We start from the raw sequence: 17,252 nt of genomic DNA on the forward strand, positions 1-17,252 counted from the left end.
TAGAAAAACTTTTTTTTTTTTTTTACCCCCTTTGTAGCAGTAATCCTCAAGTGCCAGGCATGGTGACTCATCCTGCCTAATCGTCAATGCCCCCATTTTACAGATGAAGAAACTGAGCCATGTGGAGGGCAAGAGACCAAAGGCCAAGGCCCCACAGCCCGTGGGCGCTACAGGGCTCTGGATTCAAGGCCAGGCCCAATGACGCCCCCCAGTTCCCACGCCCCTCCCCCCACAGCCACCTCAGCTGCCACCTGCAAACTGACAAGCGGCAGCAGGTGTGAGGCAAGCCAGTGGGGATGGGGCGCTCATTCAAGGCTGCCAGGGGAGCAGCTGTTCTCTGAGTCCTGGCGGCCTGGGGCCATGCTGCTCTTATGTTCCCCGGTAGATAAAGTGCTCCACTTAGGAGAAGCTCTCTCCAAGCTGCAGGGCCATTAGCTCGCTGACTCTTGGAAAAACCATTTGGCCAGTGCTGACAGATACAACCATTACACCATCACTTAGCCCCTCTCGCTGCCCCATCCAGACCTTGGGCGAGGGAGGGGCCATGAGGCACGCAAAACTCAGGGGAGGATCCTCAGGATTCACTTCCTGGCCACAGGCTCCCTCTCCGCTGTTAGGCTGCATTTGGCCAGGCCCCAGTTGCTGCAACAAAAGGAGGCTTCAGGCGGTATGGTTTCGCTGTGCTGCCAATGACCTTGTTCTCCTGAGAGCTGTTCGCAGATGGCCTTCATAAGCATCATCTCCCTTGACCCACACGACAACCCCATGAAGTTGAAATTAGGATTATTATTTCCACAACACAGATAAAGAAATTAGGCACAGAGAGGTCAGGTAGCTTGCCCAATGTCACACAGCTAATAGTGTTGCCTGCCCAACGCTGCTATGACCCCACTGGGGTGTTACCATGTATGGGGCACTGGGCCTCAAAGCAGAGTCTCCAGAACCAGGGGGTGGGGCCAGGGCTGCTCCTCTCTGCCGAGTGGAGGCACAAAGCTACCAGAGGATGCGGCCTTGCCCCTTAGGAACACGAGCCCTGTTGGCACTGCCCAGGCAGCCCTTGACCCTGTAGGTTCCCAGCTTGGGTCAATTCATCCTGCACCTCCCATGCTCTCTGAATCCTTTGCTGGAGCTGGAGGATCCCCCAGGCGGGACCTCAGAGCCATTCAACAGCTGGCAAACCTCTTCCCACCAGCAGCACAGGCATCCCAGGATACAGGTTTCCATGGCATCTGGGGCACCCAGCCGACCCAGGCCAGGGTCTGCAGCCACAGCCCCAGCACTGCCATGTGCCCAGGTTGCTGGCCCAGTTCTGGAGCCCAGATGGAGCCAGCAGAGTCGAGGGAACCCAAGGCAGGCCGCCAAGACCTAAGGAAGAGGACTAACTAGCAGGAGCCCATCTCCTGCACAGAGCCAGGCTCTGAAGAGAAGGTGTTTGGTCCCTCGGGGGCCAACCTCCCAGCTCCGAAGGCTGAGAGCAGATGGCAGGCAGCAGCAGCAAGAGAAGGCTCCAGTTTGAGTCCCAGCCTCCCTGGCCCTGTCCTACAGAATGCAAAGAGAAGACCCTAGCTGCTTCTAGGATACATAGATGATGCTGCTTTCCACCAGCATGCCTTGCTTTGTTTTGAGGTGACTCAGAAAAAGGTGGTTTAAAAATCCATCTACAGGGGCGCCTAGGTGGCTTGGTCATTGAGCATCTGCCTTCTGCTCAGGTCATGACCAAAGGGTCCTGGGATCGAGTCCCATGTCAGGCTCCCTGCTCAGTGGGGAGCCTGCTTCTCCCTCTCCCTCTCCCTCTGCTTGTGTTCCCTTTCTCGCTGTGTCTCTATCAAATAAATAAATAAAATCTTAAAAAAAAAAAAAAGTCCATGTACAAGCAAGAACAGGCCCTTTTCTAAAATGTCCTTCCTAGTGGGTTCAGGGTTGAATCCTGGTTCTTGCCATGGGACTGAGGGAGCATCTGGGCCTGGCTTGTCCAGGAGAACTGCTTAGACTGGGGGGAAGGAAGCACCTACTCCTCTTGAACACAAAGACTAGAAATGCCTGGGGCCTACCAGACAGCACTCAGCTCGCTGTCCTAGTATAGCACTGCGGGGTATTAGGGCCCCAGGGCCCAGATTTAGAGTCCAGAGCTTTGATGTCATTGCAGGCAGGGGACGGGGCGGATTGGAGTGTGCGGGTTAGACCTGGGCAGGTAGCTGGAGATGGCACAAGGGAACACCTGGAATGTTCCACAGCCCTGGGATCCACGAGCTTCTTGGTTATGGGGCCCAGGCATCGCCCCCATCGCCCACCCTCCACCTTGACCCTGCAGTATCTCATGCTGGACATGAGATCACGATCAGGGTGCTTGGCCAAGTCCCGGAGAGAAAACCAACCCATGCTGGGTTCTCTGAGGTCTGGCTGTGTCCAAGAGTGGGGCCAAGAAATGGAGCTGTGTTATCATTTTTAAAACAAATATTATAAGTCTCTGATAGGCCCCGTCTCATCCTCGGGTTTGACCTGCCTCCGCCGGGCTTGTTTCCACCACACCCGTGCCCTTGTGTGCCTCCAGCACGGTCTCACGGGAGCGCGCGCACTTCGGATCATGCACCTCCCATCTGAAAATGCTGTCCCTGCTTCCAGGGCACAGCCAAGCAGACACAGTTAGCCACACCTGCTAGGACCCGAGGTGGATGCCTGGCCCAAGCCGGCTCAAGCAGATCCCTTCTCTTGGGGATCTAGCAGAGGCTCCAAAACCGCAGTGACCCTCTGCCTCAGGGTCAGCCTGAGCCAGGTGCTCTATGAGCTGCAGAGCAGTGAGGGCAGAGCTGCAGGAGAAAGACAGGGAGAAGCAGAAGGGCAGATCTGATGGCCCCTGGTCCCTGGCACCTGGCCCACTAGAGCCCAGGGCCAGAACCTGAGCCGTCCTGAGCTACATGGCATACCTTGTATCCTCCTCATAAGATCACTTTTTGACTTAAACTGCCTTTAGCGGTTCCTATTACTTGCACTGATAGAGCCCTCACGGAGACGTTCTCTTTCCCTTGACCACCCCCACTCCCACCCCCCACCCCACCGGGCTGCCTACATCTGCCTCCAGGCACCACGGGTTCCCATCCAAGTTCTCAGGGACGCAAGACCCAGCCGGCAAGATACACACCCACCTCCTTAGTGAATTCTGTGGGATGTGGGAGAGTAAGACCTCCAGGGGAAGGCGTGTCCTCGGGTAAGTTTCCTTCTTGAGAACATGAGCTTCCTACCTGCCAAAGGCCTTCTAGCCCTTGAGATGCTTCGGGCTTGGTGGTACAGGAGCTAGCATTTATACTGCACTTCCTCCGTGCCCGTGACCACTGAGCAATTAACTCATGTCATCGTCAAAGAATGCTATGAGCCTGGTTCCATTATCATCCTCATTTTCCGTAAGGGAGAACCAAAGCACTGAGGGGTTAAATGACTTGCCCAGATAACACAGCCAATGAGAGCTGGGATTTTGAACAAGTAGGAGCTCTCTAGAGCACTCCAGTGAGGTTCTGAAGTCATAAAAGTTTCTCTTTTCCTGGTGAGGCCAGAAAATTAAGAAGAGAGAGTTTCTGTGATGGGGAATGGTTGGTCCCTTCTTGATGCCCTTCTTGCTGGAAAAGCCGTTTGAGAGGTCCCGAAGTTCCGGGCACCACCAACACTGGGAATCCCTGCTGGGCCTGCCCTTGGACAGGATGGCACAGAGGCAAAGGCCGAGCGTGCTAGCACAGGGGCAGATGAAATGGGGCCAGGCTAACCTCTGCCCCTGCCAGGATGGACCCAGGAGAGGGAGATGCTGGGTGGCTTGTTCTCCCCTCCACAGGCTAGCATAGGATAAAGCCCACAGACAGCAAGCAAAGACAAAACTGAGTGACCTCAACGCTCCCTGTCAAACCTGCACAAACTGGCCCTAGTTACCCCGTCTTGGGGCTTCAAGACTGAGCCCAGTTAATCTCTTTAACTCATTGATTTAGCTCTCCCTGTGTGACAGAGAAGGAAGCCAAGCTCTCTCTTTTCTTATTGGAGGCCACCACCCATGTAACTTTGGAAAACTTGTCCAACCTTGCCGTGCCCGTCTGTCAAATGGGGATAATGCTACTCGCCTTGTGGATTGGTCACTGGGATTAAATGAATGAACCTCTGAAAAGTTCCCAGGCAATGAGATGGTGGCAGAATTTAATAAATGGGGATTATTTATTAATAAGGAAGATCAATGCAATCGAGAGGCGAAGCGCTGGGTATTCCTAAATAAAGCGCAACGGGAGGACAGAGAAGGGAGCCTCTGAGCATCCTGTCCTATCCCAGGGCTGCCCACCTCCAGCTCCCTGCCACCCCCGTGGCTGATCCGCACCCCAGCAGTTCATCATTCCCAACGAGGAGGGCTGCTGACCCTGTCGTGACTTCAATTCCTTTCCCATAACCCGAAGTGCATTAAGGAAAGCTCTTCAAAGGGCTGCAACTAATAAATGAATAATAATAATCAATCAATCAATCAATCAATCCCCGGGACCCGTGCCTCCTTCCCAGCCTGAAGCCCAACGGCCTTATTGTAGTCATGTAATGAACTTCTGCAGGTGGGACGACCTGCAGGGGCTCCATCGACGGCCGTTCTCACTGCCAGAAAGGAGACTTCATCCAGGACAGTCTGGAAGGGGATCCAGCGAGGCCGTGTTCATCCATCGGTCCCTCTGTCCCAAGACAGAAGGACAGAGTCCCCCAGGCGCTGGCACTCAGGGGGAGGCTCCGGCCTACACAGAGCCCAGGTCTTGTCCTGGCATCTGCTCAAAGGTTCCTGAGCCAAGGCCACAGAGCCCTCCGCCTGGAAGCTTCGGAAAGATCTCCAGTTGCGTGCAGGCCAAAGCAGAGACACTTTCTCCACTCCGGCCTGCAGTCCGAGGGCCAGGAGGAACAAAGAGAGAGACCCTGGGCTCTTTCTGACTTTCTTTTTAACTCTTCTAGATTTATTCGGGTATTTCAACAAACAGAAACTACATCATGCATGGTTACTTTTTGCCTTTGTACAACAAAACTAAGTACTCGGTGTGTCTGCAGAGGTCTGGTGCTGATTTCTCTCCTTTCTTTCAGTAACATCAGGCAGACTTTTCGATGTTATCCAGTTTTGCACAGTCACTAGAGTGTCGCCTCATGAATTATTAAATCAGTGCTTCGTGGTAATACATAATTTCTTATCAATTATTCATGCTAATGTGTGTGTAGTTTACTTAATTGTGTTATTGACGATCAAAAGTAATTTCCTGAAAGTCCTCAAGGACACAAAATTTAATCAGCGTAACTACTTCTCAGATGCAATGCTGTTAAGTATTCTTAATTTGCTCAACAGTTCACTTATTTATGTACCTTTCTGGAGGAAATACGAGTTTAATCAAACAATTAGATTGAAGAGTTAGTGTACATAAGGGCTTGAGCTTACAGCGTTCAACCCAACATTCGTAATTACAGGGAAACGGAAGCAACTCTGCCGCTTTTTGGCAAATCGTTTCATCTTGGTACTCAACAAGCAAAATACAGCAGGAAGAAAGATCTGACTTTTTTTTTCTTTTTAAAGAGACAGTGTATTTTATCAAATGCTTTGCGGTCATCAGAAACGAGGCACACTACACTCAGGGAGTACCAGTGAGGGGGCTTCTAGGTGGGGGGGGGGGGGGGTGACAAGGGGAGCAGGGCGATCCGAAGGTGGAACATGTTGATTATAATAACTGAGAGGAAAATAATTGTCATAAAAGCAGTAACAGTTTGCATGGAAACGCCATCAGTAAGCCGTTCAAGACCGCAACCTTTCAGGTACCAAACCCCCTGACAGGGAGTGACAGAGCTCACGCTATTGCACATTTTCCCTTGGATCTCTTCGAGTTTACTATCCACATGAGAGAAAACACACCCAGGAGGTCGAAACTGAAATCTCTACGAAATGTGGCCCTTTGGAATGAATTCTCTTCACACCACAAGGAAGTCCTGTTCCGCGTGCTCCATTTCTCCGCATACCCCATTCTCCTCTTGTTTCCTACCTTTTTTTTTTTCCTTCTGTAAAACAAATAAATCAATAAATAACACCACTGGGGAAGCCCCTCCATGTGCCAGGGACCTGAGGAAAGGTCGTTCATCCAGATGTGTACAGATGTCGGAGATGTTCGTGGGAGCTTTCTCCTGCTCCAAGGACCCTTGGCGTTCTCTAGATCAGAGGACTGCTTTCCACTGGTTAACTGTCCACCAACCTAGAGGTCTGGTCCAGAGAGGTGGGGCCAGCAGGGGGACTTCGTTGTGGGAGCCCACACTGGCTCGGTGCCTGCTCGTCACGATGGTGGCCCCAGTTCACAGAGCTCGTGGCCTGTCTGATTGGCCCAGTCTCCCTGGCTGGAAGTGCCCAGTCGGGCGCCCCCCAGGACAGGCTGTGCCTACCCCTCTGCACCCTATGTCTTCTCACCCTCTATAAACTAACTCAGCCTACCACTAATATCCTTCAACAAGAGAAAGGGGGCGGGCATTGCTGCTAATCTCGGTGGAGGGCCATAAGAGTTCATTGGGATTACACCAATCTCCTGGTTCTTCATGGAAGGGGCACAGTCCCACTTTAGAGCACAAGACTCAGCCTGGGGCGTCTCTCAAGGATGACCCACGCCACAGTTCTTTGGGTTGGTTAAGACCTTCAAAGGCGGCCCAGGAAAGGGACAGGAAAGTGAGGGGGTGAGCAGCTCTACTTCCTTCCAACACTTCTGGGCCCAGATGGAAACCCCAGGGGTCTCACCACAGAGTGGTCTCCGGTGCCCACGAGTTCCATCGGGACTTGTCACCGGAAGCCAGGACAACACAGCCCCGCCGGTAGGACTCCAGAGGCACTCTCCAGATGCCAAGGGAGCTGCGGGTCTCACGTCCCTTCCTGAGTCCATGAGGAGGCCCTGGGCCGCAACTTCCTTTGCTTTTTGGAGAGTTTTCCACAGGGGCTGAGGCTGGAAGAAGCAGGGGGTGGGGGGAGGGCGCCTCGGGCCTGGACACTCGGGACCCTCATACACTCTTGTCCCCCTCACTGTGTTCCTTGGAGGGAGGGTTCTTGTCCTGGCTGCCATCCGGGGGCGCCGGCTTGGCCACGGGGCTGGGGCTGCTGCTGGCAGAGGGCAGGAGATTGGCCGACTGCAGGACGGCCTCGGAGTGCTCGCGGGCCTTCATGCGCAAGGCGGCCACGCTGGCCGTGCGGTTGCTCTGGCAGCCATAGGTGGGAAGGAAAGACAGCCCCATAGGGTCTGGGACACAGCAAGAGCACAGTGGGCCCCCTGAAAGGAGGAAAAACAACAGGCTGGCATCAGTGCCTACATTCTGTCTCCTGGGACATGATTGGGGGTGAGGGGGCCAACCGATTCTGTTTTGGCTCAGGATCCTAAAGGGAGAAGTGACATGACAGGTGCTCAGGACCCCAGAGATGGGCCCAGTGCAAGAAATCTGGTTGATAACCCAAGGAATCATCAGAGCGCTGGGGAGACCTGACCAGTTCTGCTTCCTCACAGACCAACTGGGCGGCCTTAGGCCAATGTCTTGGCTTAACTTTCTGCAAAATGGGAAGATACCTACCTCCCAGGATCCTTATGAGGAGCCAGTGAAGAAATCCCACACTCCCCAAACTAGGTGCTGAAACACCCATGAGAACTCACGGGGGCACTGTAGGGACGTTTTTAACCTTTGAAGACAAAAGGGAGCCCCACCATTTTTCAAGCGGCTCCTAAGTTGCCAGGACATTAATACTCACTGAGCTGCTTAGACCTAATCATTTAATGAACAAAACTGTTAGGTATTTCCAAGGGCCCAAGAGAGTCATGAAAAATTAACGGAGACCCTCAGGGCACTGTGAACTGAGTTTTAAGAACCTCTAAAGGAATCAGTTTGGAAAGCACTTAGCATAGGCCCAATGCATGGAACGGGGGGCTTGGGAGCAATGGCATGGCCCCTGACCAGCTGGCCAGAGGGTATAAACCAGCCCAGACACACACTGAGCTCACCCCTCTGCCAGGCTCAGTTTGAGGGTCCTCCCTCTTGATGGGTCATCCTCAACCATGCATTTATTCAACGACTCTCCGTGAGCACCCAGCACTCTTCTAGACCCTAGTGACCACCACCAAGAACAATGCAGCAGGACCCGACCTCACCAGTGCAGGTCTAGTGGAGAGTCACACCGGAACCCTGAGTCCCTGATACAAAGGCAGGTGGTGACACATGCTATGGAAAACACGGATGGTGCTTGACAGAGACCTGAGGGCAATTCATCAGGGTGACAGCCACAGAAAAGAGCATGCAGCCAAGGAGAAGAGCAGTGCAAAGGCACGGACATAGAACTAGAAGTCACCAGTTCAGGGAATAACAGGGTGTTTAGACTGACCGAAGCCAGAGACCACAGTTGAGGGCAGAAGCAGGCAGGTCCAGGTCATCAAGACCAGACTGCAGAATTCAGGGCAAGGAAACCTCAGCAGGTCAGAGTAGAGAGTGCTGCGGGCTTCTCTGCATCGGGGACAGAGTGGGAAGGCTGGGGGGTAAAGCAGTCCTCGGGGTAAGTGGCTTGGCTCAACTCCACATCCAAATGAACAGAGGGGCCATTCCTAAGATGGGGGCAAACAGAGAATGTTATGTGTGGGGAGGGGGCAAGCCTGTGGAGGAGGAGGATGGGGAGAGTCTGGAACCTCGTGGTCTTGCTGCCCCATCTGAGTTCTGAGGGGAGACGTGAGCAGAGCTCAGCAGGGCTGGCACCACCCCTGTTCCTTGAGGGACACCCATGTGTTCCACCTGCCGACCCCAGGCAGGTGTGGGGGCAAGAGTCACACAGACTTTGCCCCCAGACCTGGTGGGTAGACTCAGTTGGCAGCATGACATACTTTGAGAGATTTTCTGAGCTCCCAACACAGGACAAGTGGTGGGCCACCTTGTGTGATCCCTGCCGGACAGGCCCATCCCCACAGCTCCATGCCCCTCCCCACCCAGTCACCCCAGGCCAGCTCCAAAGCCAGAGTCCCCCAGGGGAGCCAGAGATGGACCACCATGATCCTGCCAAGGGCAGTTGGGGGTTAGTGCCTACCCCTAAGGCCTGAGACCTGGGTCCACCGTGCCCACTGGCTGCACGTGGGTGGGCAACCTTCTGACAAGGGAGGGCACCACAAATCCTGTCCCTCACCTCTTTCTGAAAGTGCTCACCGGCTTTGGAAGAAGCAGACCCAGGGATCAGTTGTACCGGGGAACCAAAATTCCTATTTGTCAAATGAATCTGAATTCCTCCCAGTGGCCTCCAAGCCCTTGCATGACTGGGTCGGCATTGTGTTCTCCTCCTTCCCATGCGCTGGCAAGGACTTCCTTCACATGCTCCCTGAGCATCACAGCAGAGCCCACAGAAAGCTGTATTACCCAGAGTTCTCCCCTTTTTCAGATGAGGAGACTGAGGGTGAATAGTAAGTGGCCAAGTGGGACCTCACCAGGCAGGGGGCCTCCTCCTCAACCACTGCATCCCTCTGTCTGAGAAGAGCGCTCATTCCGCTCCCGCTTGGATGCTTCCCTGGGCTCAGCCTGTGAGTAAAGAGCCCCGCCCTGTGCCTTGGAATAGTCTCCTCACACCTCTCTCTCTCTTTAGAGCTCCCGGTCACGTTCCGGTCTGCTCAAATCCCACAGCTTTGGCCACAAATGGTAGGGGGATCGTTGATGGTTTCTTGACTTGTTTGTTGTCTGTCTCTCCCCCTCAAGAGACTGCAGACGCCCAACAGGTTAAGTATCTTCCTGTCTCATTCAGCACTCTGTCCCCAACACCTAGCGTAGTACCTGAAACAGGCCAGGCCCTTGGAAAACACCCAGCGAAGGAAAAAGTCGGGGAGGGCCATCAGCCCTAGTGCCCGTTTGTAGGATCAGTGGTCATGAGGCAGCCTCGGCAACATCCACGGGGATGTTCCCGCCTCCTTTCATGGGGACAGGCTTCCCCATGCCAGGGCCAGGCCCTTCCCTCTCCCCTCAAACACACTGGGGCATCTCTCTCTTCTTTTCCAAGCCTGCTCAGAGACAGAAGGACGCTCACCTTTACCAGCCCCCACGGTGGCCCCCTGTCTCCGTCCCGGCCACCCTGAGGGGTGGGCATTACTCATCCCCACTCTCCAGGTAAGGACACTGAGACTTCAGGCCTGAGTTTGTACAGTTTACTGAGAGGTGGGACCAGAACCTTCCGGCGGTGTTTCAGTTCTCTGGCACAATAAGAGGAGGTGGAAACAGAGCTGCGGCCTCCTACCTCAGTTCTGACTGGGAGTCAATACAGCCAGTAGCAGACCCTAGGACGAGCATAGGACAAATCACAAAGGCCAACTTTACAAAGATCCCAGGTCCCAGGTCCCAGCCCCCACACCCCTGGTGGGCTTCTAGCCTCGCATTATTTCCAGCAGCAGGAAACAAACAGAAAGTCACACTGGGTCAAGTCCCGAGTCCATTTTCCCAACAGCCCTCACTCAGCACAGCCACACACAGATAACACCAGTGACAGCTCAGCAGGGGAGGGGCAGCCTTTTGGGGGACAGTGTCTGTGCCATGAGCCCCAGGACCCATGCAAGGGCAGGGGTCCCCTCAGGTCTCCTTCCCAAAGGGAGCTCATGTGTGAGGGGACCATACACCAAGAACGATGGGAATACTGGGCATTTTCCTCTCTGTGTCTGTTCAGAATCCTTCTCATTTTTCTACAAGAAAAGTGAAGTTCTTTAAAAATCAGAAACACTACTTTCAATTGTAAATGAATGTTAGGAAGAGGCATATTTGAGGAGGGCCCAAGAGGAGGCTGGGGAGCCTGAGCTGGGTATGTACTGAAAGTCTGAGGGGAGCTTGCCTGGAGCTGTGGACCGTCAGCAACCTGGGAGGGACCACAGTCCTCAGGATCTGCCCCAGGCAGCCTGCCCCGCATCAGAGCAGCCCAAGAGGGTCAGGCTGCTTCTTGCCTCCAGAGAGGCTTTGCTCCAATGTAAGCATCAAGCAGGGAGTTAAACAGTCTGTGACTCGGTGAGGAACATGCCACCTATGGAACGAAGAAGGGCCACTGGGACAAAACAGAGCCTCTCTCCCTGGGATCCACAGCCTGCAAGGTCACACAGTGGGCTCCCAAGAAAGCCACCGATAACTACACTCTTGGTCCTCGAAATGCAGCCTCAGCCATAAGAGAAATACATTAACTCATAGAACCAAGGCTATGGGAAGGGGCAGAGTCTGTGCCCATGATCTAGTTCACCCCCCACACCAGATGGATGGGTAAACTGAGGACCAGGAACCCAATGACTCTGGGACGCTCTGTGGTTAGCTCTCAGCGCTATGCATACAAAGGAGAAATGTTGAGTCTTAAAAAGGAAGGAAACTCTGACACATCTGTAACATAGATGGACCTCAAGGATGTTATGCTAAGTGAATAAGCCGGTCACAAGAAGAGAAATCCCGCATGAGTCTCTTTCCATGAGATGCCCAGAGTAGGTGTATTCATAGAGACGGAAAACAGAATGGTGGTTGTCAGGGGTTGAGGAAAGGAGAAAATAAGAAGTTCTTGTTCAGTGGGCAGAGTTCCAATTTTGGAAGATGAAAAAGTTCTGGAGATGGAGGTCGTGATCGTTGCCCAACAAAAGGAATGTATTGAATACTTTTGAATTACCACTTAGAAAGAGTTAAGATGATAAATTTTATCTTCCACATATTTTATCGCAATTAAAGATAAAATAAAGTAAAATACATTGTTATAAATAAAACTATAAGAGCCACAAGAGAGTTCGGGTCAAGGTCATCAGGATCACGAGGACTGCCCATGGCTCTCGAACTTCTTTATGGCTCCTCCAGTAAATGAGGACCTCCAAAGTCCCTCGGGCCAAACACTTCCACACCAGCCACATATCACCTCACATCCATGGGCTAATGCCCTCAATCCACCTCGCCAGACGTGTCTTTGGCTAAGGAAGCAATTCATGGATCATACAACCCCCTTAAGCTGGGTTTCTGCCCCAGACTCCACTTCATGCCTGTGGGGTGGGCATTTCCACAGCAGGATGGCAGACCCTGAGACAGGCATTCAGGCCAACAAAATTCTTTGGCAGATGTCATCCTCATTCCTCATCTACACCCCAAGTCTGAACTATAGTGAAAGTGTCCTTTGAAAGGGGTCGATGTTTATAGGTAAACTCCTACCCATCCAAACAGCCACATCGAGGAATGCCAACAGAGGCAGAGGAACCATTGGAAATCACTCTCTTTGCCCTATCCTTACTTGGAAGACAACTTGGAAGATGGGTCAGTCCAGAATGTAGATATGGGCAAGACAGAGAGGCAATCTGTACAACAGAACAAGATCAAAATCAAACAAAGAGACAAATCTGATGTGCCAGGTTTTATCAGGGAAAGGTGTAAAGTCTATGATCTGTGCCCAAGGGTCCAACTGTACGAGGGGGTGGGGCTCAGTGGAGCATGTGGTCAACATGACTTCTCGGTAAGCTCAATGTGACACCATATGGTTATGGGTTGCCTTCACAGAGGCAGAAAGGAGGAAAGGGGGAAAGGAGGATAAATTCTTTCTCTTCTCTGTCATGGTCAGACCATCAGACTAGAGGGAAGGGAGGGGGAAGGGAAGGAAAAAAGAGAGGAGGGAGAAATAAAAAATGGAAGAAATGAGGCTACTTAGCTGAGCTGACCTCGGGGCACAATGGACATGAAGTAACTGTCTCTGACTATCTCTCTCTTAGTGACGGGGGTGAAAGAGAAGAAATGGCCAAAAGTATGAGAAAAATGAAGTTTTTCTTTCTTTACCATCACATGCTATACATATGCAGAGGGCTCACTAAGTTCCTGGTCATCAGACCCTGAAGCGCCCGACAGGACGTTAGAGAATCTTCATGCACAATATGGGCTATTGGACAAGAAAAGACTTTAAATCCCTTTCAACAAAAAAGAAGTGGTTTTAGAATGGAAGGTGAATTATAAAGTTGAGTCCTTCCAACTTTAACATGTTTTCAGAATTTCAGTTCATGGTGATAGAACTTAAATTGTCCAACCACCAGCATCTCCCTGAGCTCCTATCACCCTTTTTTTAACAAAGAAAAAAACGATTTCCACAAATAGGTTTCTCATAAAACTAACTCTTGATTTCCTCATGAGTCCGCAGTACCAACGGCATCACCAGATTTTCCCAAATGCCTCGTGCCCAAATAACTGCAGCGACCCGGACCCTGACTGAAAACCAGAAGTAACAAAATGGAGATTCGTCCTCGGGCGTGCTCAGGACGGCAGGATGGTAGATGAACCAACAGTTACCAAGTAAAAACCCAGACCCCAAAGCGCATGCACTTTGTCCCTGAAAAGCCATACTCAAGGCCCTCACTAGAGTATTTAACGATCCCTTCAAGTGCACTTCTGACATAAACGGTTTGGTTTAAAAGACTACCACAAACTAGAGAGAAATGTGCCTGCTAATGGCAGATACACTGGTAATATTGAGAAAAGGCTCACAAACTCATGACAGCCAAAAAACTCAAAATGCACAGTAACCTGGAGCCAGCCAGTACCGGGGCAAGCAAGCCAAGGAGGACACCTCAGCATGGCCTGACAGCTCTGACCCACACAGCAAGAACCGCCACAGAGACATAACATCTGAAAATGTTTTGACAGCTTCCTGTGACTGTGAATGATGGGGAGACACTGAGCCAAACACAAGAAGGACAAGGCGCCCCCCCTTTATTATGTCAGGGAGGTAACCAAGACCCTCAAGAAAATGTCTACCCCAAAATTGACTCATCCATTATCAAGTTTCCATAAAACGAGAACCACAACAGGCCTTCTCTGGGACCTGAAAGCCGGATGCAACCTGTATCTGAGGCAGAAGAAAGGGGGATTTGAAGTTTGGCCCCCAGCCCCTCTGTTCACCTGTCATGGGGTTTCTCGCCATCCGTCCACTCTTCAGGTTCCTCATCTGTGAGGGGAGGTGATACACCCACCTTTGGGAGACATTCCATAGCACACCTAGTACTAAGGCCTCTAACAATTACTATTTCCCTCACCTCATACAAACTGAAGGGTAATTCTAAGTCACAATTCACAACTTATTCCAATTACTGATCTGTTTTAGTCACCCGCTGAGGACCTGACCTTGTGAGTGTTCCCCCGGGACACCTAGGATGAGCCATGAGCTCTGCCACAGCTGGGGAGTATGGGGGGACCATCCCACCAGCTCTGCTCCCAGGCCTGAAAGATGCCCAGCCGATCACCGCACTGTGTCCTTGGATGTCCTGTGTCCTCAGCGGAGCCTTTCCCATCAGACCAAAAACCAAAATAATTTATTTTGCCAACAGAATCCTGAGGAGGAACTTTAAAAGTGTCCTTTTTTTAACTACTGGATTTCCAGAGTTGGGGCTCTAGGTCCCCCCTTTTTTTTAAATCTTTCAAAAAGGTATAAATCATGAATGGGCTGAAAATTAAATTAGCTACAATGTAAGTCAGTCCAGTGTGGCATACGGTCATGGTAACTGTGACCAACCTCATAGCCCAACAATAGGGAGTTGAGTCACCCACAGAGAACATGCTAAAGCTATGACAAAATTATATTATAGGAAGATACTTAGCACCATGAAAAAATTAATCGTAATGACATATAATAATGAAATATTAAGTTTAAAAAGTAGGTTAAGAAACAACTAAGTCAATAGGATTCCATTTTGGCATACATATGTATGTGTTATTGTACATATCCATGTGTACATAATACATACATATATACACATTGTGTGTATATGTGTACATATCCATGTACAACTATATATCGTATCCATGTAGGATCATACATGTGAAAATTTATAAGCAGAAAATCCTGATAAGTTTAAACTTTTTGGTTTAAAATTTTTAATTTCTAAATAAGTTATAAAATATATGAATTCATTAGAGATATATATTTATAGATGGGAAGACAACAAATGTACCAATACCAAATATTCATAGCAGTTGATTCTGGGCACTAAGGGTATGAGTGATTTTATATGTTTCTTTGTGTTTTATCGTATTTTCCACTCTTTCTGGTCTGGCCAGGTATTAAGGTCATGAAAATGGTGTGTCCTTCTGTGCCTTGTGATTTCCAGCCTTCTTCCATTCAGATGATGAGAATGGATGCTCTCCTTTAGGATGGAGTCCCACTGAAATTGTCAAGGAATAAGGGCCATGGCCTCGGCACCCAGGTGCAGCTCCATAACTATTAATGGCCTGAGTCTACACTGACCAATGAAACTGGGGTGGACAAAGTGCCTTGGAAAACCCACCAGGAACACTTAGTCAGTCTCCTGTTCTGTATGGTCCAAGGTTAGAAAGTCCCTAAGCACCCCAAGCATGGGGTACAACAAACCCGCCAACAGACGAACCCCCTAAAAGACCACAACCTCTCCCCTCTGGCCCTACCAACATGTGCCATGGCCAGCGTCTGTGTGAGAGCATCTGACCCTAAAACACAGCCTGAAAATGATTTTTTTCAGAGAACACACTACTCCTGGACACTAAATTAAAACACACAATTAGATTTCCATTAAGTTACAGCAAATTCTGCTGAATTGATCTAATCGGCCTACATTCCTACATGACATCATGCTTTAAAGGCTTGGCCTGAACATAAATACTTAATGTAATAAATACAGTCTGAAATATTTGATCTCCTTGGCAGTTTAATTGATCTACTATAGAGACTGACAGGAAAAATTAAGTTAGTTCTGTCTCGTCTCTGTCGATAGCACATTTTCCTCATAAAGGCACGTGAACTACAACGTTGGTTACAAGTAAAGCTCTCGCACACTGATTTCTTGCTGAAAGTTCAGGTTAAGAGTAACAGAACTGAACAAGGAACTGAGTGTGTGGATTTATGACTCCTTTAATACAATACCATAGTTGATGTCTTTTGATAGATAGATAGATAGATGGTAAATATATTTTGTGATTTGTAATAACAGCCCCTGGGCATGAGTGCAGTGTTGGTAGATGCCTACCACATTTAAACACAGATTTTTAGATGTTGTAGCTATGCATGCTCACCAATAATGAAGTGCACAATGTAAATTCATACCCCCATATCTTCTACCTCAGAAGGCCTGACGTGCTTTGTCCCATCTCCATTTTATGGTTTATATTGCCTTTCACCATGAGTTGTGTTTATTTTATTATTTTTATTATTACTATTATGTTGAGTTTTATACCCAGCTCACCTCCCAAACTTGCCGTAAGCGCCCTTCCCCCACACTCACCCCTATACTCCTGAGGCCAGAACTGAAATGTACAATTTGGGTACAAAATAAAGACTGAAGAGTTGGAAAAGGCAGAAAAGGAGGAGGAGTCTCTCCTTCCTGACTAAGCTGGCATACCTTAGGTCCCAGAGTTACCATCCCGTAGGTTCTAAACTTCCTTAGTACCTTGTGGAGAGAAACAGTGTTCATGGCAAAGCTGCTCAATCTGATTCATGTCAAAATCCCCAGGTTAATTTTGCAGGTTATTCGGCTAGAACTGACGCCCAGTCCCACCCCTGCCTGAACTCCACCTAGCACTTGTACACCCACTCTCTTGACATCTGTTCATCTGTTCAGCAAATGCTCCTTGACGGGAGGCACAGCAGCCAAACATTCCTTGCGCTGGGACGGTCTCAGGACCCAGCACCAGGGTCCCCTTTCCATTTGGACGTCTTTGAAGGGGCAAACAAAAAATGACAACACGGAGATCCAAGAAGCCTGGCACAGCCCAAGGAGCAGAGGGACACGCGTTCTGGGCAGCCCGATGCCAATTAGCCCTCCCTCCTCCGAGTGGCAGCCAGAACTCAACACGGGCAGGCTGCTTCTCCCGCTGCCTCTGGGCACAAGCCAGAAACCTTCTGCTCAGCTCCCTGCACTCCAGGGCCCCATTGATTAGCAGGAAGGGCAAACCCATCAGCACCCATAGGAAATGGCTTCTGGAAAGTGAGTTGCAGCTTTTAAAGCCAGAGAATGACAGCAGGTGCCTGTAAAAGGAACAGAATCGATACAGGGTGTGGGGAGCTGGACAATGGGACACCTGGGTCCCTGACTTGTCCTACTTCTGACAGATATATTACGTGACCTTGGACAGTCCCTTCCCCTCTCTGGGCCTCAGTTTCCCCACTATACCCAGAAAAGTAACATACTCTTTAAGAAGATTTCTTACAAATCTTAGTGCTGGGGTTCTCTGCCCCGGTCTTCCTGACATAAACTAGGCATGGAGAGGACTGGGGCTGA

At 50.5% G+C, this 17,252-nt stretch overlaps 1 protein-coding gene across 4 annotated transcripts in view; it reads right to left on the reverse strand.

Annotated features, from left to right (window-relative positions):
* Positions 1 to 4,190: 4,190 nt before the first annotated feature.
* The window catches only part of DRGX (dorsal root ganglia homeobox), a 32,131-nt gene continuing 19,069 nt past the window's right edge, over positions 4,191 to 17,252 (reverse strand). For all 4 annotated transcript variants that reach the window (XM_032312859.1, XM_032312858.1, XM_032312857.1 and 1 more), the window contains exon 7: positions 4,191 to 7,283. In XM_032312859.1, coding sequence (XP_032168750.1) covers positions 7,018 to 7,283 — 266 coding nt within the window. In that variant the 3' untranslated portion in view covers positions 4,191 to 7,017. The remainder of the gene's footprint in view (positions 7,284 to 17,252) is intronic.

The sequence above is a fragment of the Mustela erminea genome, chromosome 14, assembly GCF_009829155.1.
Source record: "Mustela erminea isolate mMusErm1 chromosome 14, mMusErm1.Pri, whole genome shotgun sequence".
Lineage (NCBI taxonomy): Eukaryota > Metazoa > Chordata > Mammalia > Carnivora > Mustelidae > Mustela > Mustela erminea.